Source organism: Talpa occidentalis, unplaced genomic scaffold, assembly GCF_014898055.3.
Source record: "Talpa occidentalis isolate TD23 unplaced genomic scaffold, MPIMG_talOcc4v2.1 talOcc4.10, whole genome shotgun sequence".
Classification (NCBI taxonomy): domain Eukaryota; kingdom Metazoa; phylum Chordata; class Mammalia; order Eulipotyphla; family Talpidae; genus Talpa; species Talpa occidentalis.
Genome location: NW_023600993.1, coordinates 104,879,878 through 104,906,831, shown reverse-complemented (window position 1 = coordinate 104,906,831; position 26,954 = coordinate 104,879,878). Strand labels below are relative to the sequence as shown.

At 62.2% G+C, this 26,954-nt stretch overlaps 1 protein-coding gene across 1 annotated transcript in view; it reads left to right on the top strand.

Annotated features, from left to right (window-relative positions):
• The first annotated feature begins 19,495 nt into the window (after positions 1 to 19,495).
• LOC119237703 (piezo-type mechanosensitive ion channel component 2-like) overlaps positions 19,496 to 26,954 on the top strand; it is a 54,707-nt gene continuing 47,248 nt past the window's right edge. The window contains exons 1-10 of the mRNA XM_037501652.2: positions 19,496 to 19,504; positions 19,696 to 19,822; positions 20,232 to 20,404; positions 21,512 to 21,660; positions 22,322 to 22,495; positions 23,484 to 23,522; positions 24,104 to 24,136; positions 24,392 to 24,510; positions 25,702 to 25,865; positions 26,020 to 26,196. Coding sequence (XP_037357549.2) covers positions 19,496 to 19,504; positions 19,696 to 19,822; positions 20,232 to 20,404; positions 21,512 to 21,660; positions 22,322 to 22,495; positions 23,484 to 23,522; positions 24,104 to 24,136; positions 24,392 to 24,510; positions 25,702 to 25,865; positions 26,020 to 26,196 — 1,164 coding nt within the window. The remainder of the gene's footprint in view (positions 19,505 to 19,695; positions 19,823 to 20,231; positions 20,405 to 21,511; positions 21,661 to 22,321; positions 22,496 to 23,483; positions 23,523 to 24,103; positions 24,137 to 24,391; positions 24,511 to 25,701; positions 25,866 to 26,019; positions 26,197 to 26,954) is intronic.

Below are 26,954 nucleotides of genomic sequence, written 5' to 3'. Positions count from 1 at the left end.
GTGATGTCTGGGCCTGCTGTCCAGGGCAGGAAGGCTGGCCCTGCTTCCCGGGGCCCCAGCAGTGGGGATCTGGCAGTGGGTGGTGGTGGTGGGGGGGGAACAAGGGCACCCGCCTCCGCTCCTCTGGGACCAGCTTCCTTTTGGGAGAAGACCTGGGGAGGTCAGGGAAGTAGATAGGAAGCAGGAACATCACGGCACCATCACCTGCTGGCTCACTGCCCATCCCTCCCTGCAGACAGTCTGAAAGCTGTGCACCCACTGAGAGGCACAGACTCAGGAGACTGTGGACATGGGCCTGTCCACCTGGAGCTGAGAGTCTAAAATGGCCTATGGCCCAGAGGCCTATGGCTCCAGAGGGAGCATGGAGGACTTCCTGGAGGAGGTGGCATGTAGGAAGAATGAGGAGACAACCAGGCTGAAGGAAGTGGGGCAGTGCTGGGGGGAAGGCAGTGCAGGGTGAGCAGGAAGCCTTGATCCTGCAACCCCTCCAGCCTCCCACAGCCCCGGCTGGAACATTACTGAAGGGCACTGACTAGTCCTGCAAGTATCTCACACAAATGACAGTCCAGTTTGCATTCTGGAAAGTTCTTTCTAGAATGCCATTTGAGGCCAGAACAGGAGGGTGGAGTCGCCCCTGGGGAGGTGAAGCCCCAGAACCTGGGAGAAGGTGGCAGGGGGAGCAAAGAAGAGGGCGTCAGAGGGGCACAGGGGTGACGGTGGGGCGGTGCAGGGTTGGGTGCTTCGGGGTCTCCCCCATTTGTAAAATACTGGCTATTGGCCAAGTTCCTCTGAGCGTGGGGTCCCCAGAGCTGATGTAGACTTGAGCCACCGAGAAGGGGTCCCTCACGCCCACCTGGCTCTCAGCACAGCGACCTTTTCTCACTGGTAAAACAAGCAGCCTCCGCCGCAGCCCGCGGCCACTGCCCTGGTGCCCTTTCTGCAAGGGTGACTCACCAAAATTAATGTTCATTTGATTTTTACTATAAATTAGACCTCCCATAACTTCTGCATCACGGCGGAGGGGAGAGGCTGGGGCGGGCCTTGGTCACTGGGGCCGGAGCGAGCGCTGAGTCATCGCTTCTGCCTGTGCTGGCCGGTGGCCACTGGCCATCGTGGCCTAATGGATGCGTCTCCCCACCCGACGGAGGGGAGACGCCCCTCCCCCAAGAGGAGGAGGGCAGAGGCAGGGCGCGCTGGCGCTCATGGGCCGCCGGAGCAGGGGAGACGGATGTGGAAGGAAGAGCAAAACTAAAAGCCCCACCAGACTTTTCAAGCACTCGGGGCCCAGGCCCGGGCGCCGCTGGCCTGAGGGCGCCAGGCAGGTCCTGGGTCGTCACAAGCACGTCCCGCCGCGGGGCATGGGCGACAGGAAGCGAGGCAGCAGCTGGTCAGAGGGCGACACAGCTCGCGCAAAGGCCCTGTGGGAGCGGGACTGGGGCACAGGCAGGCAGCGGCCCTTGGAGTCGGGGCTGCAGGGGGTGGCCTGGGCTCTGAGGAGCTGAGCTGTCCCCTGAGAACTGGGGGCAGGGAGGACAGGACCGTGAGGTCTGCATCCCTGGGACAGTGTATGGACCAGGACAGGGGAGCCAGGGCTGACACCGGGGGTTCAGCCCCATGCAGTCCCAACGGGCCTGCGGGGTGAGGGGCCTGCGGAGGCCCTGACCCGCCCAGGGAGGCCGATGGGGCGAGGGGTTGGGCCCTTTCTCCCCTGCCCCCTGAAAACCAGTGCTCCTTCACCCACCGACCCCAGGCGGAGACTCACCCCGCCCGGTGCCAGGGCCCTGAGATCACCCAGTTTGCTGAAACCTCCAGCACCCTACCCTGTTTTTTTGAAAACATAAGAAGCCGAGAGAACGCGGGGTGTCCAGCCGGAGGCCCAGCGCCATCAGGCGGACTCGCTGAACTAAACCCAAAGCCCAAGCACAACCCCCCCAGCCCTGGGGTCCGCCCCCCGGAGCGGAGCGGGCGCAGGGAAGCCCAGGGGCCAGCCCGGGGAGAGAGGACCCCAGGCCGGACCCGCCTGCAGCCAGAGGACACCTGTCGGGCCCGCTCTGTGGACAGGAGTGGGGCGCCCTGGAGCACCTGCACCCCTGGGCGGTGCTCCCTTCCCAGGGCTGGTTGGGCCCGGGCAGCACCGGGAGGCAGAGGCGCCTCGTGGCCAGGGCGCAGCGGCGAGGGGCCCCCCCGAGGCAGCCGCTGCACCCCCGCGTCTCCACGTGTTTTCTCCTGGTGAGAGGATTTGGGTAATTTTTTATTTTTCATTCTTACGCTCTTCTGCGCCATGTAACTTTCTGAAGGAACAGTGTGGCTGTGTCGTTTTCATGATCAGGAAAGAGGAGCTGTTCTCATTCTGTAAAAATGAAAAAGGGGTTCGGCCCCGTCTCTGGAAACCCGTGTCTGCGGGAGGCAGAGCCCCGCACCCCGCTGTGGGACAGAGACGTCCCCGCGGAGTTGGGGTGCGCCCACGTGCGGCACGGTGGCCTGGGCGCTGGCGAGACGCCGCAGCCCCCGCCCCCCGCGGGCGCCGAGCCGCCCCCGCCCCGCGCCCGGCGACCCGGGCGTCCGGCCAGGCCAGGCCGGGGGCGCGCGGCCTCGGGGCCCCGGGGGTGGACCGCACCGGCGCAGGGCCCGGCTCGCGGGGCCGGGGGTGCAGCGCCCCGCAGTGACGGGGGCGGCTCTGTTCCCCAAAGCGGCGGCGCACACGGGGCCCCGTAGGGCGCGTGACAGCGCCGCCTCGCCCGCCCCCCGCCTGCCCCCCGCCCGCCGCGCGAGGCAGAGCCGGAAGATGCACTTTCAGCTGAGGAAGATGGAGCCGGTTTGGGAAACTCAGTATCTCCCCTCCCGGCCGGGGCTTTCCAAAGCCCGTCAGTCACGGGGGGCGCCCCGCCAGCTGCTCCTGCGCCCCGCCGGGGGCCGCTCCGTGGGGACAGAGGGAAAGTCGAAAGCCACCCTTTGGGGCGCAAGTCCCCGGATCTGGACCTCCCCGGCCCGGCCGCCGTGCCCAGGGAGGGGTCACGCCCGCGGGGGTGTCCGGAGCTCGCCCACCTGTGTTCACAGACTCACCCCCAACACCACACCCCGCCCCCTGCGTCCTGGGCGGGCTGGGGGGGGGAGGCAGGACACCCCCTGCATCCGCTTTTGTATGTTTTGATGTTTGAACCAGAAGTGCGTGCGCTGCACAATATACAGAATTAAATTTCCCTTGAAAATAAGACCCATGCCCTGTGCTGACTTGCTCTAACAACAGCCGGGGAAGGGCTGACCAGCCCCACCAAACACCCAAGTGTGCGGCCTTGAGGGGATCCCACCGCCCTGGACCTGGAGTCTGTCATTTCCAGTCCCGGGGCGCCTGGCTTGCTGGTCTGCGCTGACTCCGCTGTCCTCCGCGGCTCGTCCTGGGCCAACACGGCTCCGAAGCCCGTCTCCTTGGTGCCCTCTCCTCTCAGCGAGGAGGGGCGGGTGTGGCTGGACCCCTGGGGGGCCGCCATGCTGAGAAGCACGGCAGGTTCCCACAGGCGTTTCCTCCGTGGCTGGTGATCCAGATTCTTCCACTCACGCGGCAGCATAAAAGCTCCGTTCCAAGTCGTTTATGTAGGAAGCAAGGGTAGAGCGACGCTCGGGAACCAGCAGCACAGCTAAGCCTGCAGGTGGGCAGCAGCTCCAGAGCTGGGGGCTGCTGGCTGAGGTTGGGGCACACAGCTCTGCACATGGCTGCCCCTCGCCCTGGCAGTCCACTTCATGCTCAGTGGCCCGGCCTCTGGGTCTCCCGGCTCGAGGAGAGGGGAAACAAAGAGGCATTTGCAGGGAGCTTTCAAATACTCTGCTGAACAGCAGATTCAAGTGTAGTGTGATAAGGTGAATGGGGGGAGGGTCTCCACAAAGCACACCATGGACGGTCCGTCCACGTCCATACAGTGGCCACGAACCTGTCCATTATGCCAATTATGTCTTAAGTGCAACAAATCCGAAGTGGATCAGGGAGGCTAATGAGTGTTGGCTGGATCAACACTGGCCTGCAGCCCCTTCTCAGGCCACAGAGACAGCGCCTGGAGGGGGCGCGGTGCTGTGCCTGGCAGGGGGCCGTGCCAGGGGCCTAAGGGCCGGCTGGCAGACCAGATTGCGGTGCTGCTCCCGGGGCTGCTTCTCCAGGTCACAGTCCAGAAGCGCATGGTGGTCCCAGTGGGGAGGGCAGAGCATTGTCCTGCTGAGGCGCAGCACCCAGCAGTGGGCTCATCCGCCCACGGCCTTGGTGTTAGCCCAGGTACAGCGTCCTCAGGGCACCACCCCAATTCCTGGTCCTTCCGTTCAACTTCCATTTAGGCTGTGGGCCTTGAGCTTGGGGAAGTCACTGGAGTCTCTGGTCTGTGAAGATGTTTCTGGAAGGTCCTTCTGAGGTTTTAAGACAAACCTAAAGACAGTGCAGGAGGCTCGGGAGACAGAAGAGATGTGAATCAACTTTGCTTCTGGGACCCACCTACAGCTCTCCTGGGGATGCTCATGGTGTCGGCGTACCCCCGATCTTGTGGGGAAAGGGCTGTGTGGACCCTGTTCTTAATAGGACAGGTGACTTCGCAGGTGCACACTTGGGTCAGGGTGGGGAAGGTGCACCACCTTTGGGTGCTGTCCTTTGGACACTCGCTGTGGGTGGGCACTCACCCCTGTGTGTGACAGTAGATGGGGGGTTGGGACTCCCCCCAGCAGGAGCCGGCAGCCAGGACGCTCCTATCCCCGCCAGCAGCCTCTGTGCAGATGTCACCCCGGCCCTTCTCCTGGTAGCACCCACACCACAGGGTGCGAGTGGCGCGGGGTGCCGTCCCTGCCGCCCACAGTGGTTGCTCGAAGCAAGTGAAGTGGCCAGTCTGTGTGTGGAAGACAGCTGGAGGCCGGAACGTCCCTTGGGTGCGCCTAACGTGTAGGGGGCGCTCTCTTAGTTTCCTGCTGAAGTCAAAGTGCCAGAACATGCCTGCTGCGAAGCTGGGGCTCAACAAATGCCACTGGACGAAGGGAACCCCAGCCGACCCCGGCCGAACCCCAGCACACGAGGCCAGGGCAGGACTGCGCCGGAGATGCCCTGCCTGCAGGCTCTAAGGCCACGCCCGGCTCGTGGGGGCGTCCAGGCGCAGAGGAGGTGACCAGGGCAGGTGCAGGCCGCCTGCCCCCGCCCCCTCATGCCGGCGTCCCCCTGAGGAAAGAGCCTGGAGATGGAAGCTGGCGGCCACCTCCTCGGTGGACGGCGCCGCGTGGGCGAAGGTGGGCGGCGGCTTGCGGGGCTGGGGCCCCTGGGTGTGAGCTGAGAGACGAGACGGCCATCTCGTGCATCGGAGTCTACTGACGGCGGTGGCGGGTGGATGGGAACGGGTCTAACAAGAAAGTAATTATCCAGGCCGGGCCGCCAGGCTGTGATGGCGGCGCTAATGGAAATCAGGAGAGGCTGGGTGGGTGAGATGAGAGGCCAGTGCGGGGATCCATCTCAGCCTGTTCCCCTCCTTTACTCCAAAGTGGGGGCAGCGTGGAAAGACGCCCGGGGATCAGTGCTGGCGCCTCCTGACTCAGCTGGGCAGAAGGGAAGGATCGATTATTTCCACTGATCAAGCACTTTTGGGTCTGGTGAACCCCCCCCCCTCCCAGAATCCCCTCCTCTGTCTTTTGAAAAGGGCTTGGTCGGGAGGTTGTCCAGGAGAGGACAGGCAGGAGGTGGCTGCAAAGACCCCAGTGTCGGCCCTGAGCCGGCCTGAGGGGCCTGGAGGCCATGGCCAGGGAGGTGAAGGCCCGGATCCTCTTCCGAGCTCTGCTGCCCTGCTGCTTGCTCGCAGGTAAGCTGTGCCGCCGTCCAGAGTGAGGAAGGGCCGCCCGCCCTCCACCGTGCAGGCTTCCCAGAGCCCCAGCCTTCCTGACCGCCCCCCCCCCCCCACGGGGCCTTGCAGCCTGGCTGTCCGTTTTCATAAGGCCGCAGGGGAGATGAGGCTGGACTGCACAGACCAAATTCCCTGGCCTGGAAGCCCCCCACCCCCATTTTCTGCAAACCCCCTCAGGCTCCCAGTGAGAGATTTAGGGCCACAGTGGTGGGTACTGAGGGGGCCACGCTGCCACGTGTCCGGGGTCTCGGGTCGCCTCCCGTCTGGCACCTCTCTGGGGCTCTGAGTCGCCCCAGGGCTGGGGCTGTGAGAGGAAAACCCTCACTGCTCACCCCACTCCAGCCTGCAGGTTCAGCCTGGGGCTACAGGCCTCCCTCCCCAGGCAGCGGATGGGCGAACTTGCCGACTTGAGCATTTTCTCCTCGCTGTGTGTGTGAGTGGGGAGTGGCGGACTTGGCCGCCGCTATACTACACCGACGTTAAAACACAGGCTCCCGGGCCCCACCCCAGGCCTGTGGGTCTGAGTCTAGGGGTGTAAGATCTTCTTAAAATGCCCCCGCAAACCAGCCGGGTACTCTGGCCTAGGGGTGATTCCGAGTGGATTCTTCAGACCAGAGGTGAAGTTGAGGGCTGAGCAACCAGCTTGATCTGCATGGGGGGTTCCCTCCACCTGGAGACGGGCTCTCCAGCCAACTAGAGGCTGTAATCCCACGGGAAAGTGAGCTGACTTTCCAGAGGAGGATCTGGAGAATTCGAGCAAGAAGCACGTAGGTTTGAAATAGCTGGATAACAAACAAAATTTCATTGCATCCATGGCTCATAAATGCTCTCCTCTGTGGGGGCACACAGCTTAAAAGCAGGCACTCTGATTAATCTGAGCCGTATTAATGCTTCAGGGCACTCCCTGCCCATGCCTGAACCTTCATCCTTCCTTCCTCTAGAAAATCATAAAGTTGTCCCTTTGCAAAAATGCATTTCAGCGCTGGCTTGCCAGGAAGAGCCCCGTAGCTGGCAGAATCAATTCGGGTGCCCTTTTTCTTTTTTAAGTACACTTTTCGAAATCAGATGCATTCTTTCCAGCTCACTGGAAATGCTAATTTTTTTTCCATCCCATTTCAGAGTTACATTGTGTGTGGCTGGGCGGATGACACTCGGCACAATAGCACTTCCGCAGGGCTGAGGAGGAGCAGGGGCCCAATCAGCGGGGAAGTCAGGGAAATGGTTAATTTCAAAGGCAGGCAACTGATTGGGGAGAAGAATCTATAGAATTATTTATTTCTTTAAAAAAAAAAAAAAAAGCCCTGAAATTTCAAAAACCACTTGGAAAGAACAAGCATGTAATCCCGGCAGGTTGATTTTCAAGACCTTCTTAATGAGACTTGAGCGCGCGCCCCCCTCGCCCCTGCCCGTTGCGGCTCCGTGGCGGGGCCCGGCCCGCTCACGCCTTCCTCCTTCAGCTATTTTGTTCAGGTACAATGGGTTCTCGGTTGTCTACCTGGTTCTGCTGCTGCTGATCCCGCTCTTCCCCGCGCCCTCGGCCAGCTCCATGCGAGGTAGGCGCCGGGCGGAGGCCCCCATGAGGACGCCCCAGCTCCCAGCCCTCTCAAAGGCAGCCCTTCCGCCTGTTGCCCTGAGCCAGAGTTTCCCCAGCACCGTCTGGGAATCAATAGCAAAGACTTCGGGGCGCCTCGTCTTACAAAGCCATGGAGGCGGGACACGCCCTGTGGTGAGCGTCCTGCAGTGAACGGGCCGGGTCGAGGCGCGCGCTGTCTGGCGCCGGGGCGACCTGTGCTGTCAGTGGGCACGCGGATCAACTGTGCGGTTCTCTGAATGAGGAACTGGTCCCCAGATCTGGGGTGTTACAGGCCAACAAGTAGTAAAAACCATGAGAGAGGAGACAGCCACTGTTTATTTCATCCAGAAAGGGCACTCAGGAGCAGCTAGCTGCCAGCTCCACCTCACACAAGGCACGCGCTCGGACCCCGGCACAGAGCTGGACAGACCAGTCACAGCTCCTGGACTCCTGCACCTGCTCTGTCTAGCCTGGTGCTCTCAGGGCACTCAGGATCAGGATGACCCCAGTTCGCTAGGGCCTCCTCATAGCTGGGCCTTGACAGAGCTGGCTTTCTGGTCCGCGGCATCTCTTCCGGGGAGGGGACCCAGCGGGAGAGAGACCTGCTGGGTTCTGGGCACTGGCCTGTACCTGGGATTCTCCAGCTTGACGCCACCTGGCTGCGCAGCAAGTGCCGGGGACCTGGGCCGGGCTGGTGGCAAATGGGTCCCATTTGGAGGAGTAGGGTGCTAGGAAGCAGGCGGAAGGGGAGCCCTTTCATGTCTCCCTGAAGCACCCAAGAAAGCCGACCCCAGTTAGAGACCCCCCATGACCCAGTGACCTGGGCTCTCCTTCTGGGGACAGTGTGGACTCCCTGACCCCTGCCTCCCCCTCCAGGATGCACCAAGCACCTCCTGCGAGCTGTGTGGGTGACCAGCACCTTCTTCCTCCTGCTGCAGGCGGCCCTGCAGATCGCCTTCCGCGCCTCGCCGCCTGCCGGTAACTGCTCCACCTGCCCCTCGCCATGGCTTAGCCCCCAAGACCCGGTCTGGTCCGACACAGAGCGCCTTCCTAGGAGCTCGGCACTGTGCACCGGCTCTGGGGGGCCGAAGGGTGGGGGAGGATGTGCTGGGGGCCCTAGAGCAGGGGCGGCCACCGAAGGCAGCGCCAGGCCTGGCTTGCCAGCTGAGAATGGTTTTTACATTTTTAAAGGGCTGGAAAAAGCATTAAAAGAAGAAGAAGATTTCTTTTGACACACGGAAATGATTTATGGGAACTGAAATCTGAATTTCCTGTAATGCCTTCTTGGCACATGGCCACACCCACTTGCGCGTGCGTGCATGCGTGTGTGTGTGTGTGTGTGTGTGTGTGTGTGTGTGTGTCTGGAGATGCTTTCTGGCTGGAATGGCTGGAACTTTGCAGACACAGTTTGCTAAGCCCTGGTCTGAAGCATCAGCAGACTTCCAGAGCGTTCCGCAGAGTCCCAGGAGTTGTGCGCGCAGCAGGGCTGGGCACTGTTCTGGAAGGCCCAGAGATTTCATCAAGATCTCAAAGGGCCCAGGTCCCCCAAACACAGGACACCCAGTTACACTGGGATTCCACACCAACAACAAGCACGTAGGACAAGCGTGTCCCAAATACGTCACGGAACAGACCTGCGCTAAAACAATTACCGATTTCGTATCTGAAACGCCCCCATAACTGGGTGTTTTAGCTGCTACTGAAGACAGAGAGAGACCAGCTCCTCGAGGCCCCCACTCTGTGGCCCCCTCCCTCCCCCTCCCCCAGGGGCTCCCCTTCTCCACTTGGACTCCCCCGGAGCCCCTCCCCCTGGTGCCACTTGAGCCAGAAAGTGGTCTTGCCGGGTTACCTTGATTTCCTCTAGGTTGACTTTTGGTATCTTTATGGCTCTTTTCTGATCACTAGAAACCCAAGCTCATCACAAAGATTAAGACGCGGGTAATAAATTAGGGGGAGTACCCGGATCTGGCCACAGGAGTCAGGGCTTCTCCTGAGCCCCCCGCCTCACTGCGCACGCCTGCCCTGTGCCCCAGCGCCGGCACCCCTGCCCACAGGCCAAGCTAGTGCCTCCCTCTCCCCCCAGCCTGTGGCTCGGTGGATGGCTGTGGCGGACCCCACACCCCGCGCCGTGTCACGAAGGGTGACGCCGATTACGGAAATCTAGTTTTTCGTTCACTTTTCTTGTAATCAGAGTAATCCACGTGCGTGCTTTAAACCCAAAGGGCTCTGTGCTTCACCCCTTCGCCTGGCACCCCCAAACCCCTGCTCCGATCTTTGTCACCTCATGCTTGTGGCTGTTTCTGCCACACCTGCCTGGGACATGCACCCCTGACCCTTCACTGAGGTGACAAGGCCTCCTCGGCCCACAGGCTCCTCGGCCCACCCCTCCCTGCCGGGTGCTTCCTGGCCTGTGGCAGGGCCTGGCCCCCAGCCTCTGCAGGGAGAGGGCCGGGAAGCTTCCCCACCTGCCGGGCACCAGGCAGACGTGTGGACAGAGGCCTCCCGCCTCCTGTGGAGAGCCAAAGGCTCCTACCCCTTTCCACAAGGGCCTGGGAGTCTAGCTGGCGGCTAGCTCACCCTGGGCCGCCAAGTGTCAGGCGCGGCACCGCCCAAGGGAGAGCGCCGCCCGCCCACGGCTCAGAGCCCATCTCTCCCACAGGCGCCCTCTGGGAGGAGGTCCTGGAGCACCTCGGGATCATTAGGTGAGGTGGCCCGGGAACAAGGTGGGCGGCTACTGGGTGCATGCAGACCCCCCTCCCCATGAGAAGCTCTGGGGGCTCAGAGCCAGGCCTCTGGCCACACAAAGAGGCAGGCCTATTCTCCCCAGTGGACCCGACCCCAGGTAAGAGGCAGGCCCCAGGGCACAGGCATGAGAGGAGGCGGGCGAGGGTCTTGAGGGGTCAGCCGGGGATGGGCGTCGACTCAGCGGGGCTTGATCTAGGCCCTTCTCATAAATAGAGCCAGGAAATCTCACCCATGTGGTCTCAGCACAGCCAGGCCGAGGTGGGAGCAGGAGTAGAGGGCCGGAGCTAGCGGGGCCGGGGCCTCTGTGGGCCGTGCGCTGGGGCCCCGGGACCTGCCTCTAGTCCCTGGGGGCTTGGCTGAGCAGTGACAGCATCTTGGTGACAAATCCTGCTGCTGGAGCTCGTTTGCCCAGTAACTCTCCCCACACCCTGGGGCGGGTTCTGTGACCTCCCAACCTCGTCGCGGGGTCACAGGTGAGGGCATTGAGGCCCAGGGAGGCCAGCGGGCGAGCGGAGCCTCCGAGAGCAGAAGGGACGGCCGCGGCTCCGGAGGAGACCTGGGGGGTGGAGTGCTGGGGCGCGGGGCCACACTGGCCCCACAAAGGCTGTGCTGCCTCCCACAGGTTCAGCCGCGTGGATGCCGGGAACATCGTGCGCCTCCTGGCCCCGGACATCGGGGTGGCCGTGGTGGGCGTCTCCATCGCCAGGCTGAGCCACAAGCTGACGAAGTTCCGGCCCACGGCACCAGCCTCCTCCTACGTGACGGGGCTGGAAGACCAAGAGGAGGACGGAGAGGCAGAGAGGGCAGAGGTGGGTGCCAGCGGGTGTGGGCGCCACGGCCACCCGGGACGCCAGGCCACGGCCGCAGGGCATGGGAGGAAGGAGGACGCGAGAGCTTCTGAGTTCTGAAATCCTCTTTGGGGTCATTGCTGCAGCCCCTAGTCGGGCTGGTGGGCTGTGGGACCCTCCCTCGTGGGAAGAACAGCCCCAGGCGGCGGCTTGGGGGTGTGGGTGTCCCAGCTCTGGACAGTGTCCAGTCTGAAACAGCAGCTCAGCAAACGCTATGAGGAAGGCAAGGGAGGGCTGTCGGGACTGAGAGCTGGGGACCGAGGAGGGCTGCTGAGTCACCCCAGTCGCCCGGGGAACCAGCTGTGCGGAGAGAGGGTCAGGCCACCTCAGGCCTCATTTGCTCAGGGCTGGGATTTGATCCCCAGGAGCCTGGCTCTGGCCCGGGATCTGCTAGGCTCTGTGGGCCCTTCGGGGGGCCACCCCCTGTCTGGGCTCGACGTTTGCTGATGAGGGTGTCCTTGATTCCAAGTGGGGTGGGTCTCCAGACACCAAAGCAAGAGCAGGAAAATGCACTGGCATGTTTTACTCCCAACTCTTCCAGGAGCCAGAGAGCGACTCCGAGGACGACCTCATCAGCTCGTGCTCCGAGGACAGCGAGGCAGAGGCTGAGGGGTCCGGCAAGGGTTTCATGCTCAAAGTCACCGCCTTTGCATCGAGCTTGAAAGCCATCATGGTGCCCTTCCTCCCCACCACCCGGAAGGTCGTGGTGACCCTTCTCCTGGGCTTGGCAGGTACCCAGCAGGTGGCCAAGGTGAAGCCAGGGCGGGGACTGCGGGAGGTGGACAGGCCCGGAGCAGGGCCGGCGGCAGGAAGGTGGCAGTTCACTGGGGTCACTCAAGCGGAAGAGGCTAGCGGTGGCGGCGCCAAGGCCGGGTCCTCCTGGGCAGCAGAGGTCCAGCTGAGGATCGGGCAGTGAGTGCCCCGGAGCAGAGAGGCAATACAGACGACGCTGAGCTAGAGGGGTGACCCCGGGAGCCAAGCCCTGTCCTCCCTGCCCTGCCGCCCAGGGCTGCCAGCTTTCCCGGGGCTGGGTCCGCGTGGCCGGGGCTCCAGGCCGGGCTGCAGTTACGTGGTGGGCTTGTCTCCCTAGGGATGGTCTCGCCTTCCGTGACCTCAGCTGTGTACTTCGGGGCCTTTCTGGGCCTGGGCTCCTGGTGGGCGTGCCGCCGGCACCTGAGCACGCCCGTCTTCAGCACGCTCTGCGTCTTCATGGCCATCTTCACGGCCGGCCACCTGGGAAATCTGTACCTCTACCAGCTCCCCTTCCTTCAGATCCTCGTGCCCCCAGGAGACATTTATGCCAGGTACAGGCCCGACCAGCCCCGCCGCATGGAGGCGAGACGCACGGCTCCTTGGCGGGTGCTGTTCTGAAGGATGCACCACCCCCCGAGGCTGGCTCCAGGCTAGCCAAGCCCTCTCCTCCCGATATTCTCCTGACATGCGGGAAAGACTGGAGGGGACAGGGCAACCGCCCCATGCCCGGGAGTGCAGTGAGGGTGCGGTGGCGGGGCCCAGGTCCGAGTCCTCGCCGGCCCCGCCGCCCTCCACCTTGGGGGCTGCTGTCATCCACTCACCCTGCCTGGCCCTTTACGAAGATCCTGTCACGGCCCACGCCCTGGCCAGGTGCTGGGGACATGGGGAGGGCCAGGGAAGAGAGTCTGGATGAGCGCCTTGCACCTGCACTGGCTTCTGGCGCAGGACGAACGTGCTCACCCTGGGCTCAGGCGCCAAGGGCAATGCCAGGACGCACAGGGTCTCGCGTCTGACGGGGAGACAGAAAACCAGTGGGCATGACGAGCCCCTAGCAGGGAAAGGGCAGGGGCCCAAGGGAATACCCAGGGGAGGCCCTGAAGCTGGCCCTTGGGAAGAGGTGCTGGCTCAGGCAGAGGGGAGGGTCCACGCTTGCCTTCACTCTGCCGCCACCCCCACCCCTCCAGTAAGGACTGTCTGTGCAGAGCAGGCCTGGGGGGAGGTTCTTGGACGGCAGCCCGGGTGACCCCTGGCTGGCGCCCTGCACGCAGGCTGCTGGGGATGACCGCGCTCATCAGGACCAATCACACAGAGGCCTGGAGGCTGCACCTGCACCCGGGCCTAAGCTGGCCGGACATCGTGAGCCCGCTCGTGCTGCTGCTGTCCTACTACACGCTGGTCCTCCTGGGGCAGCACTGGACCCCACAGCCCGGGGTAAGTGCCCCTACCCCTCCAGAGGAAAAGAAACTGGTGGGCGACTTACTGCAGCACGAGTGACTGACAGGTGGCAGCTTCTCAGCCTCTCCTCTGGGCGACAGACCGGCCATGAGGGTGTCAGTGGGAACGGAAGAGGCTAAGGAGACACGAGAGTGGCCCCAGAAGGTTTGAGGGTCACGGAGGGACCGAGGCAGCCAACTGTGTCCACTCAGCTCCCAGGGTGGACGGGTGGGAGGGGCGGGCGAGCGCAGGGGGCTGTGAGGCTGGACAGCCGCTCCGCAGGAGGTGCTCGCAGGGTGGGGGCGGGGTGCTGCAGCCCCTTCCGGCCCGGCGCTAGAGCAGGGCTCTGTGAGGAGGAGACAGTCCTCCGCCACCATGCAAGGCGGCAGCCCCAGCTATGCGGCTGGCGAGCACTTGAAATGTGGCTCGTGTGGCTGAGGAACAGATGTTTCGTTTTACTTAATTAAAATGAAAATTTAAAAACACACTTGACTCAGTTATTGGAAAACTTTAATGGTTGTTTGGAGCAACTTGGGCACGTGGATCTGGGTCTTCCACTTTACGTTTTATGAAATCTAAATACCGATGAAGCACTTCTGAGGAAAACTTAGCGTCCAGACTGCGATGTGCAGAGCGCGCCATACAGGCTGGGCTGGGCGCGCCCCCAGGCCAGGGACACAGGCGGCGGCGGCTACGCGCCCCATGGCCGAGATGGACGTCGGGTGTTTAACTGCCTGCGTCCGCCCAGAGCAGGCAGCAGAGCTCTGGTTTGGGGGACAGAATTGCTCGCTGGTCTGGAGACCCCAGAAGCAGGTTTCTGGGGGGTCGCGCGGCCTCAGTGGTAACCACTCCGGCACGCGTCGCCTGTGCAGGCTTCCAGGCGCTCCCAGTGGGGCTGCTGGGTGGCTGGGCTTGACACGCCGTGTCTTCCTCCACACAAAGGAGTCGCTGGAGGTGTTCTCCGTGGGGTCATCCAGCAGAGGCGAGGACCTGGAGCTGCGCTCTGTGCTGTGCACCCCGGGCAGTGAGGTAGGGCCCCCGACACCCTGGACACGTGCCCCGCCCTTCTCAGGCCGGCGCGGGTAAGGGCGGGTGGGGGGTGGCTGCGAGAGGCAGCAAACGCAAGCAGGGCCTCCTCCGGGCGGGGCTGTGCATCATCCACCTCATTCGAGACACGTGAGGAACCCGAGGCGGAGGGGAGGGTCACCCATGCCGGCTACCCCCGGATCAGGAGGTAAAGCTGGAATTCAGGCCGAGGCAGGGCCTGTGCTCTGCACCGGAGGTGGGGGGGTTGGGGGGGAGGCGGGAAGTCTGCTGAAAAGTGAGCCAAGGCAGAGCTGGAGCAAACCGCGCAACAGCCCACCCTCGACGGTGTATGGCCCACCCCAGCCTGCCTGGCCTGCGCGCGTCGGGGCCCCGGGGCCAGCGTGATGCCGGTACCACCCGTGCTGGGCTGACCTGCCTGGTGGGACGTGGCAGTTGGCCAGCTTGGTGCGGGCTCCCGGGGCAGTGGGGACTGTTTGGCAGGTGCCACCCGCACATTGGGGGTGCTGGGGGGACGCCCAGGCCCCCAGAAGCAAATAACTTGCCCAAGGTCACAAACTCAGCTTCCCTGAGCCCTGATGAGACGCTGTCCGTCTTGGGAAAAACCGTCTGTGTGAAAAATGATCCACACTCGCAGCTGCGGGGAGGCTCTGCCCCCGCTCACCTTGGCAGGATGGGCCCATCCTTTATCTCAAGCTTTCTGCGCAGAGCTGGTGACAGCAGCGAGGTCAGGCCCAAAGCAGCCCCTGAAGGGCCTGCAGCACATGGAGAGGGATGAGCGCCGGCTCGGCGTCCGGGCTGCCGACAAGCCCCGGGTGTGGCTCCTGCTCACGGCCGCTCCGGCCTGGCCCTGCCTGCGTCCTGGCGCCGTGGACAACACGGTGGCTTTGGAGCCACCCACCCGACGGCGGGTCCTGGGCACCAGGATGCCCCTGAGTTCTGCTCTCCCCCCGCCGCCCCCCAGTCCCACCACGGTGCTCTGGGCCAGGGCAGAGTAGGTAACAGCTTCCTACGGGCGCGCCCTGTTTTGAATCGCGCAGATGGCTCCAGCAGGAGGGGAGACGGGGATGCACACAGACCGCAGCTGACTCGACTCATTCCTCCCTGCATTAAGCCAGGCTAAACCGAAACTGCTTTAGACCTGCCTGGCGGCACCACATGGCATGGAGAGCTTCAGGAAAGAGATCTACTGAGTTAGTGAAAATACGGAAAACCAAACCCCAACCCCAAAGCCAACCACAGCAGCCTGTCCCCTCTGCAGAAGGGCAAGAGCCCAAGGTCCTTCCCCATCATGGACAGGCCCCCGGCCCCGTTCGCCCAAAGCAGCACCTGGTGCATGACGTGTGATGGACCGGACAGGCGGCCCGTCCCCAGGTCGGGGCCCGCGCCCGCAGGTGATCTATGGCTGCGCTTTATTCACCGGCAGACAGACAGAGCCCCTTGCTCCTCAGCCTGGTAGCAACCGAGGTCGTTCATCACCCGCTTGCTCCTTTTTGAAATTCACCGAGCAGCGGGCATCTCTTTAAAGTCATGCACGTAATGCATTTTAAAGAGCATTTTCTGCACAGATCCATTTGCTCGGCCTCGGCTCCGCGCGCGAGATGGAAGGATGCTGGGGCGGCCCCCCGGCAGTCTGTTTGGAATGTATGTGCTGAGACGGGTGTGTGGCTCCGGCCCCACCAGCTCAAGGGGGGGCTGAGTGATGACCATGCAGCGGGACCGAGGAGCAGCAGCCCCTTTGGTCCCGGAAGATGGAAGCTGGACACAACTGGGGGTCACTTTGCTGCTCCATTCAAGAATGTGGGTGAAACCGGTTGATTCCAAGACTTCTTGGAGAAAGAGTCTGGCTTGACGGTGGCTCGGGTCTCTGCAGAGGGCAGGTGGCTGGTGGGGAGTCCATTCCTGGGACCCTCCGGGCCAAGGAGTGATGGTTGGTAGCTCTCAGCACCGTGAGGAGGAGCCAGATGTCCTAAAGGTCTCAGACTTAGCCGCCACCCGAGCAGCCTCAGGACGTGTCCCCAGTCCTGGCTTCTGGAATGTCCCATGTCAGGAATCACCGTCACGCTGTCAAATCTCGCGAGTCCTCGCCCTTGCCTCCAGCCATGGCTGGTCCGCCATGGAGGCTTCTGCATCGTCCGTGCCCCCTTCAGCTCCCCTCCCCAACTCACCCTGCAGTCTGCCGCCACCCCAGTCTGTCCACACCCTTCGTCTACAGCTCCAGACCACTGCCCGGTGATGGCTCCCTGGGCTCCCCTCCGTGGAGCCCCCCCCAGGCAGGCTGGGAACTGCTCACGCAGGGAGCCCCCATGTCTCCCTCCGCCCTCCACTCAGCTCGCACCCTCTCCCGGAAGCCCCCCCCACCGCTTCTGCACCGTCGTGCCCCGCAGTGGCGTGCGGTTGTGGGATTGTTCTTGTGCGCAGGGGTGCGTGTGCTGTGGGCGTCTGAGCACGTGAGCACGCGCGTTGCCTGTCTCTGACAGCCCCTCCCCTGGCCTGATGCCGCAAGGGGTGCAGCGGGCTCAGGGCATTGTGCGGTGCTGCAGCACTCGAAGGAGTGGACGTGAGACCGTGGGGGGGCTCAGACGTGCCGAACAGACCGCAGCGGGTGATGGCTGGAGGGGCTGCTGGTGCAGGGGGCTCAGGCTTCTTATTCCAGAAGCACCACCTGCAGGAGGCGGGGCAGGAGGCAGGGAAGTTATTGCGGCACCTGCTAAGGACAAGTACAGGAAGGAGGGAAAGGCACACCGGGCAGATGTGGGCCCCAAGGAGGCTTCGTGGCCACCACAGCCCCCACAGGAGCGAGACCCCGCTCCGTTGGGGCTCCACGACTTTTGCACAACTTGTCCCCAGAAAGTGGACTGGAGCAGGAAGTGAGCGGACACTCCGCTCCCCGCTGCTCCTCTGTGGTCTCGGGCGCGTCTCAGGCGTCCTGGACAACCCCAGCAGCCGCCTCCTTTGCAGGTGACACCCTTCCCGTGTGGGAGCTGGCAGGACCTCCCCCTTCTGCGAGACAAGGACCACAGGGGGCAGAGCTCAGGCCTGGACTCAGGAGCATTCCTGGTGCCCAAGAGGAGGAGGACTTCTTCAGGTAGGAGACCCACTCACCCCCTGGACCCCCCCCCCAGCCCCCAGCCCCCAGCATGAAGCCCAGGTTTCCCAAGACGACAGCCTGAGGGGAGGATAGGCATCTGGGCCCCGCGGGACCAGGCTCTGTTGAAGGTGGGGGGGCCGGGCCCGGGGCGCCACCACGCTGCCCAGGTGTACCTCCCAGCCACCCCGGGAGGTCGGGTTACACCGCACGCTCTTGGGGAGTCTTTGAACAAGAAAAATCTGGGGAGAGGTGGCTTGAAGCCCATGAGCTTCTGTCCCAGTTTGGCAACTTCCGGGATGATGATAACGGTGAGAAGAGTAACTTCTCACATGCGCGAGCCTCCAGACAGGTAGCAGGCCCCTCCCAGGCTGCAGTGAGCCTCCCAGTCGGTATCCGCACCGAGCTCCTTCCCCGAGGGAGAGGACTGCAGCGACGCAGGCCCCGGCCCGCAGGAAGCCACGTGGGGTGACAAACCCACACTCACCCCGCATGTTGGGGCAGCGGCGCTCCTGCTTAGCACCAGCGGCTTTTGGGACTGGATCCCTCCTGGGGGGCTTGGCAGTCCCCCTGAGCCCCCTACCTGATGCCAAGTAGCACCCCTGACCCCCTCTGGAACAGCCACCTGTCCCCCGGATTGAGGAGCACCTCGTGGGCCCCACCTTGGCAGAAGGGCCCGCACCCTGCGTCCCCACCGCGCCTGGGGCCAGGCTGGGGCAGCACCCGGCTTCCCGCTTGGTGTCCGTGCAGCCAGCTATGTCTGAACCCCCGGGGGACAGGGCTGAGGCCACCGCCTTTTAGTGATCCCTACGAGGCAGGCATCCAGCAGGCGCCTAGCAATGGCTTCCTGCACGAGGGCCTGCGCCACAGGAGGGAATTCCTGCAGCAGCACTGGGCTCCTTTACTCTGGAGACAGCCAAGGAGATTCCCTGAGGCTGTAGGGAGCGCGCCTGAGCACACAGTTGGCCCCAAGGGCTGGGAGGGCACCGTGGGACCCAGACAGGCTCAGGCAAGGCTCCCATGACTGCCAGCACCTCTGCCTGCAGGCGACACGGCCACGCGCGAGTCAGGGTCCGGGGGCTTGTGCCCAATCATCATGCGGCACAGCTACGCCCCGGCGCTCATCACCATGATGGTGAGTCCTGGGCAGCCTGTGGGGGGCCAGGGCCGCACCTTGGGGAGCAGAGAGGTTCCTGGGGGAAGCCTTGCTCAGGTTCTGGACCCTGGCAGGCTTGTGTTTACCTGCACCCCCGACTCCGGACGTCACTGCCGCCCCGGTGGGGCGCGGACACAGCCCGCCTGCCTCACCTGGCCACGCGGTCTCTAGGACAGCTCAGCCTGCGTTTTAGGAGAAAGGGCGTCTTTGGCCCCAGCACTGGCAACGGCAGCTCAAAGGGGGGCACCCTTGGCACCCATGATGAAAACTCCCCCGAGCAGGGGGTGCGGAGCAGAGGCTGAGGGCAGGAGGGCGGCTGGAGTGACCTCGCGGAGGGCCTGGGGGGAGGGGCCCTCACCCGTGCGGGCCTCCCGCCCTGGGCTAGCGCTGAGGCCGGACGCCAGAGGACGGGGCCGGGACCGCCGAGCCACAGCTCCCGCGCAGAATGGAGCTCTGGCTTTGGCCAAGATACCTTTTACTCGTCTTTAAATCCAAAGGGACTTAGAGGGGCCAAATGAGAGCGCGCCCTTTGGGGGCCTGTTCACCTGCCCTTAATACGGGGCGACGGCTCCTGGCAGGGAAATGGGGGGGATCTGAAGAGGCCGCCCTAGGAGGCTCGCCTCGCCACAGGTGTGGAGCATCACCCATGTCAGCTGGCTGGGCCTGGTCCTGCTGCTCTGGGCCTGCGCCATCTGGATGGCCCGAGACCACCGGCGCCTGGCCATGAAGAGCGCACCCTGCCTGGTGGGCTACGCCAACGTCCTGGTCCTTCTCAACTTCATCGTGGGGCTCCGCCTGTCCTCAGAGGAGCTGTTCCCAGGTGTCCCCGAGTGGCTCCTGGCCGACCTGGACCTCAAGATCTACCCCCAGCCAAGTCTTCACCTGGGGATCAAGGCAGGGTCGCAGCTCTTCTGTGTCCTGGGGCGGGCTTCAGATTCCTCCTCTGCTAGATGAGGGCAGCATGACACCCCACACCTATGTCCTCGGGTTCCCTAGGGCATGGCGTGGGTGAGGCGAGCCAGGTGCACCGCTGCCCGGCCCCCTCCCAGTGCCCCTTCCCCCGAGCCACTGCACGAAACGGACGCCTACCCGCCCCCCCCCCACCCCCCCAGCCCCGCAGCCCCGGAGTCAGGACGGAGAGTCGTGAGCGCGGGAGGCTGCAGAGAGGCAGTGAGGTCATCGCTTGTTTTCCACTGCAGAGTCTCTATGCGTTTTTGTTTTGGCTGCTGCTGCGGCAGCAGGTCCTGGAGAGGCAGATGCTGACAGAGGTGAAGGAAGAGGCGCCGAAGGAAGAGGCGCCGCAGGAAGAGGTCGAGGAAGCCAGTGGTGAGGGCCCTAGGTGACCGGCCTCCTGCTCCGGGAGCCTCACGGATATTTACGAGCATATTTTCAAGCCACCCCTTTCTCCCAGCAACCCCAGTTCTCAGGGGGAGGCAGAGAGCCCCAGGGCCCATGTTCCAGGTTTGCCTTCAAGTGCCTCCCTCCCCACATAGCTCTCGAAGGTCACACAGGTGGTGCCAGGAGTCCAGGCGGCCTCCGGACGCTCAAGGTGGGGTCCAAGGACACCCGCCACTCAGAGGGCTGAGGAGTGCGCCCGGAGGGGCCAGGGCGCGTCCCCTTTCAAGCCTGTACATCTCTGAGCCTCTCTGACTGGCACTGTGTTCAGGATCTGGGAGGAGCCGGGGAGCAGAGAGCCAAACCCGGCGCTCTGACTGCCCTCCCTGCCTCCCTGCAGCACCCAGCAGTGCCCTGGCAGGTCTCCTGGGCTCCTTCCTCAAGGGTCTCCTGGTCAAGTACTGGATCTTCATCTGTGCAACCATGTTTTTCGTCGTCAGCTTCGACGGCAAGGTGGCGGTGTACAAGATCATCTACATCTTCCTCTTTCTGTCCTGGGTGGCCTTGTACCAGGTGAACCCAAAATCCACGCCTGCGCTGCCTCCTCCCGCACCCCTATCCCCGCCCTGCCGGCCCTGCCACTCGCGTTTGGACGTGAGGCCCCATCCAGGCCTGGGGTCCGGTGGTGCCTCCACCAGCGCTGTCTCTGCGTAGGGGAGCGCGCTGCTCCCACGGGTCACTGCTGCAGTCCTGCAGCCTAGCATCTGACCCGAGTCCCAGAGTCCCAGCACACACGCAGGCAGGGTGGACACGTATTTCTGGACCAGAGCAGCCACAGGGAGGGAGGGAGGAAAAAAAGCCCGCGGAGGGTGGGGAAGAGCCCAGGGGCCGCGGGTTAGGTAATATGGAGCCAAGCCAGGAGTCTCGGTTCAATTTCAAAGGGCACGCCACCCCCCACATCAGACCAGAGAGACGGCGAGGTCCAAGCCTGGTGACTTCAGCCTTCAGGCCCTCCCCAGCCTGACGCCCTTAGCACTTGCATCCCAGTACGCAGCACACGGGGCCTGGAAAAACAGACCTAAGCAGCTTGTGTGCACGGGTGGGGGTGGCGGGCTGATGCGCAGGCAGGCTGCCATGCTCCTCCACCCTCCTGCCTTCCAGGGGGCCTCTCGCAGCCTGAGGGACTGTGGAGGCCTGGAGGCCGCCACCAGGGCCCATTCGCACTGACCAATAGGTACACAGCCCAGTCCTCACCAGGTGTCTCCACCTTCCCTGCCCATCGCCAGAGTCACAGCCCCACGCGTGGAGGAAGTGTGCGCAAAAGAGATGGAGGGGGAGATTGATTTCCAATACCACCCAAATGGGTCAATAAACAGACTCGACTCCCAAGCCAGGGGCTCCAGGCGCCCCAGGCAGTGACTGCCAGGCCCTGAACTTTGCTTTTCTGCAGCAACCCAGCTAACACAGACTCTGGCTTCACTCTGGTGTCACATAAAAACTGTCTTAGACCCTTCCAGAAGAATGAGCTTGGGTGCTGGCCAGCAAGGATTTCTGTTGGAAAAAGCAATTTTGCACAAGGAGCTCTTCCTTCCAAATTCTCCCCTGGCCCTTTTACTTGTAGTCGCTGCTGTTTCTCCAATGGCTGCAGTGCGTCTCACCAGGGACGTGTCTGAATTGCAGATGCACTATGACTCATGGAGAAGGATCCTGAAGTTCTTCTGGATGGCCATGGTCTCTTACTCAATGGTGGTCCTCGTCGCTATCTACACTTACCAGTTTCAAATTGTTGCTGGATTTTTCAACCAAACCCTGGGGCTCAGTGAAGAGGGGTAAGAGCTGGCTTCTGGAGCTGGTGGGTGGGTGTGCATGCAGGTGCAGGGAGATTTACCAAAGGCCCCGATTCTGCCAGGATTCAGGGCTCCTGGGGTCAGAGCAGATGTGCTATCACGTGGAAAGCAGCCCTGGCTTCCCAGAGGAGACTTGCAGAGGAGACAGCAGTTACTCACCATGGCCTGGGTTTGCCAAAGTAGCTGCTTAGGACACCCTGCAGGGTGCTGCTTCAGGCCTCTGGTGCATGTGAGAGAAAGCAGCTCTTCTAGATGGTTCCATGCTATGTGGGCACCTCTGCAACACTCCCAGCTCCTCAGGGCCGAGGGAGAGGCCTCTGTCAGTTCTAAGGCCTCCAGGTCAGAGCCCGAGTCCAGGGCAGAGGGACCCATCCAGACTCTGGCTTTGTCAGAACCCCGAGTCTAGGCACGTGAAATCCCAGGGTGTCCTCACCCCCACCTCTGGGTCACAGCCCCCTCGACTTCAGCTGCCAGTGTGAGCTTAGGCCAAGAGCACACGTCCCAAATGCCAGGGCTTCTTCAACCCACAAGCACGCTGAGCGAGGAAGACCTGAGGCCCCACACAGCCACACCCACACCACAGGGCCCCTCAAGATGGGAGCCTGTGTGCCCAGGCCTTCAGGGCTCCCCCAACCTCTTCCAGGCTCCGAGACGTGGGCCTGGAACGGTTTGACACGGTGGAGCTGTTTGCTAAGATCCTGCTGCCCGCGACCTTCCTGCTGGCCTGCATCCTTCAGCTACACTACTTCAATGAGGACTTCCTGAGGACCACCAGTCTCCTTAACAGCCCCGAGAGGTGGAAGGACTTGGCTGACAGGTACAGCTGACTGCTGGCATCCGGAGAGGCTGCTGGTAGACCTGGAAGAGAGGCTCAGCTCAGGCGTGGGAATCAGATGGACTTCCTGTTGGCTGAATGTCCACCCGAGTTGGTGGGGAGAGTTGGAGCCTGTGTCTTTGCAGGGCCCACGCACAGGAAGGGGCCTTCCTTTCCCACCAGGGGCCTCCAGCTGCCAAGGGGCTGAGCGGCCCTTTGGTATTTTTGCTGGGGGAGTCAGGCACCAGCCACGTGCAGCGTCTGCAGGCTCTGCCTGCAGGATCGCCTGCACCGCCCATCGCCTGCACTTCACCATTCTGTGCTCCCTGCATCCAGACACTGACTGCAAAACCTGCTTTTAAAGGTTTCCTCATCTTTAGACCGAGTCACTCCTCAGTAGGCATATTTCGCAGAATTCTTCTGAAAGGTGGTGGCCTGCCAGAGCAGCTCATTTTCTTACTAAGAAAAATTAACCCAGAGGCTGCGGTCTTCCTAAGGCCCAACTCTGTTTTCCAGATCAAACTGTGCCATCATTCCACATTCCAGCACGTTCTATGAAAAAGCACGCCAATACCACAGCTTAATTCTTTTTTCAGGGATTGTAAAATATTACTTTTTTTTGGGTCACATTGTGTGGTTTGTTTTTTGGTTTTTACTCAGCTTTGTGGGAACCCAGGTGGACGTGAGTGCTCTCAGGAGGGGGGTCTCCACACCCATGCAGGGGCTCTCCCCCCACTCACTGCCCCAGTAACATGCTCAGAAATATGTCAAACCAAAGAGGTCCCTGCTGCAGAGCCAGGAGAAAACCTGGGGGGAATGTTCTGTGTTGAGGCCAGCAGGGCCCCATCAGGTCAGCTCATAGAAGCGGGATGAGGGGGAAGGTTTCCAGCGCGGCAGACAAGGTTTGGGGCCCAGTTGCCATGGTAACATAATAGGCGCACCAGCCCCCACTGCATCTCCAACTAAGTGCCCTGTGATCTGTATCCCCCAGCAACACGGTGGAAACCCATGTGCGGCTGCTGTCAGACATGTGAGTCTCTCCTCTGCTGTAAATCCTCCTGCCGGGGCCTCTCCTTGGGGCCTCGCCCTGCGTTGGGGGCGCCAGCTCCACCTACGCTCGCTCAGGTGCCTGGTCCTGTGCATTCAAGTGTTAATCTCATTCTTTACAAAACTCCAGCCCCGGGTGAGGGCACTGGGGGCTGGTCAGACAAATCAGGGTCTGCCCCTAGCCACCCCCCACCCACCCCCCCCACCCCGGCGGCACTGCATACACAGACATGGAGTAAGCGTCAGGGCAGAGCCCAAGCCGTGGGCAGAGCAGCCGCCATCTGTCTGAGGAGACCATGTAGGCACTCCCCTAAAAGCCAGCCCCCCAAGGACACCGCGACGCTGGGAGCGGTGGGGCATACGCGGTGGGCACCAGCTGCTTCACGCGCACCCGCTCGACCTTCTCGGTGACTGACTACGTGCAGGCGTTGTCCAGCCAATACAGTAGATGGGAAAACTATTAAAAATCAATTTGAGAGACTGATGTTGAACTAAATCCGGTAGAAAATGAAGGCTTTTGTAAACAGGAGAGGGGCTTTCTCTCTCTCTCCCCTTCTGTTTCAGGCTTAAGGTCACGCTTCGTAAACTTCGGAAGAGGTAAGAAGTAAACAGGAAGGAGAATGTGTTCTTCCCGCTGGATTGCTGGGGCCTGTGGGGCCCCAAGAACGTGCGAAAAGCGTAACTGATTCCAAGCGTGTAGGAGACGGGCCGGCGGGCCGTGCCGCCGGGGTCCGGGGTCCGGGGTCCCGTCTATGGCCGTCTGTCCTCGCACGCGGCCTAGTTCGCTCTCAGGCTCCGACCAAGCCCGCCCCCGCCGCGTGCTGCCCGCCACACTCTGCCTTTGGTTTTTAGCGCAGGACCCAGCGGGGAAAAGGCAGGTGAGGACTCTGTGGACAGAGCAGACAGGCCCGCGCAGGGAGACGAGACGCCGGTGGTGGAGGACGAGGCGCCGGAGGGAAGCGTGCCAGCAGGTGAGAGGCGCCGCTGTCCCCTGCCCCTCGCAGGCTGGGGCCGCGTGCAGGCGCCACCAAGAATCCTGGGCCTTCCGGCAGCTGATTCACTAGGAAAAGGAAATCCATCCAGGTGGCTGAGCTGCCTCCACAGTCCCAGCAAGCTCTCTCGCAGTTCACCTCCGGGGCCAGCCCTCGAGGCCAGCCCGCCGTCCCAGGGGTGCGGCCTGCCTTCAGTCCTGCTTTATTTCCAGGCCAGCGGGGAGCCAGACCACATTTGTCGGGCCTGTGAACTCAGAGTTTAATTCTGATAGCAGCTGAGCTGATGGCGGCCCTTGCATTTTCAAGAAAAACCTACTTCACAAGCTGAAAGTAACAGCAGTCCCTCGGCCTGCTTTGCTCTCTTGGGAAACCTGTGGTGTGCGTTTGATTCAGCTTGTGGTTGGGACCGAAAGAAACGCAGGGTGCCTAGGCACACCACGAGGGCTTAATACACTCTAGTTTCTTTCATTTGAGCAAATTGTCATCTTTCTCAGATGCCAAGGGCACATTAGACACCGCCCGGACGTTGGGGACACTTTGCCTCCTCTGGGGCAGTTAGATTGGGTTTGATTCACCCGCCTCCTCTGCTGGGCGCTGCTGGGCACTGCTGGGCACAGCGCTCAGTACTAACAAGAGACAGACCATCAGTGTCTCTCCTTTCAAGAAATTCACCCATGGGAGCAGAGGCCTGCAACTGGCCTGGGACAAGGCCAGCACTCCCTGTGGTTTTGGAGGTAAAGCCACACATCTCTGCTGCCCTCCTGCCGCAGAAGGAGCTTTGAGTCTTACGACAGATACCCTGTGGCCGCAATGTCGAAGATGCTTGCTCTGTGGCCCCTTAGGGAGACACAGAGCCAAGCCCTGGTCTAGAGGGGGAGGATATTAACAGACACTTGAGACATGGGCGAACCATGCTCTGAGAGCAGGCACAGGACCTGGGGCACAGACGGGGGCGGAGGGCTTGGCGTGGGGAGGGGCGGGGAATGGGCTCTAAGTATTTGCTATTATTGGAAAACAGCAATTTTTAAAAAGAAAAATCAACCCCTTCCTAGTTTTCTCGACGTTCTGGCTTCCTCTCAACTACCCAGGGCTTCATGTTGTTTTCAACAAGAAACCAGACCCTCCCGAATCGCTGGGGGCCCACAGTTAAAGCCTCTCTCTTCTTCCCAGACGAGAAAATTCGTGATTGGGATTTGGTGATAGACAAGCTGACCGCTGGTTTTCTGAAGCTTCTAGAAATAGTTAATGGAACTCAAGTACTTCTATGGCGCATTCTGGAAATACATGTCGTCAAGCTGGTGTCCCCCGTGATCATCTGGTTCACGCTGCAGGAGGTAGTGTTTCAGGGGCCGGGGGCCTGCACGCTGGGGTGACTGTGAGCGGGGTCCGAGGCCCTGCGCTGACCTCCTGTTGAAGGTACAGTGGGCATGTCCGGCTCCCTTCGCCCTCTGACGCGGGTGGTGCCCGTACACCACACTCTCCGTTCAGGTTTCCCTGATGAACTCCCTGTTCTATGTCTGCTGGGTGGCAGCCCTGCCCTACTCCACGCTGCGCCCCTACGCGTCCCACTTCTGCACCGTGTGGGCGTGCGTGATGGTGATCTGTAAGATGATGTACCAGCTGAAATCCGTCGTGCCCGCCTCCTACTCGTCCAACTGCACCGAGGTGAGCTCTGCGTGGGGGGAAGCCTCTCCCAGCTACAGGGAGATCCCAGGGCAGATGCAGACACGGGCTCAGCCTCCCCGGTGACTGCCTTGGTGGGGTCTTCTGGAAGGAGAGCTGATGAATGGACATTAAAACACATGGGTCTGGAAAAGACTGTGCAGGACAATCTGCCATTTTTTAAGATGAAACCATTGAGGCCCAGGAGGGAGGCCAGAAGGATGCCTCCAAGACCCACATTGCACCCACTTATTCACTCAGCAAACACTGATGGGGCCCTTGCTCTGTGCCAGGCAGGGAGGGCACGTGGGGAGACCCTGAAGATGAGGCTCCAGAGGGACAGACTCTGGAAGGTAAACGGGAGACCTGGATGGAGGTGCTGGAACGCTGTGAAGGGGTGGAGGAGACGGTCAGGTCCTTGGGGACCAGGGAAGGTCCATAGGGACAGAGGCTTACACTCCAGGGAGGGGCTGGGAAGGGGCAGTACGTGGCTGTTGGCCCAAACTGCAGGGGATTCTGGAAGGACCTCTGCTAGGGCCAGGCATAGAAGTGGGAGGACTGGGGCAATTCTTGGGGCCCAGGACTGATGGCACAAGGGCCCACCCACAAGGGCTGCTGTGAGGCCTGCTGAGGGCCGCGGGGGTGGTCCGATGGTAAGGGGAAGCACCCCCACCAGGCATTCCAGTTTTAACTCGGGGAGGAAGACAGTTGGTAGGATCATGGCGGCGAAGACTCAAGGCACTGAAAGGAAACTGAGACTG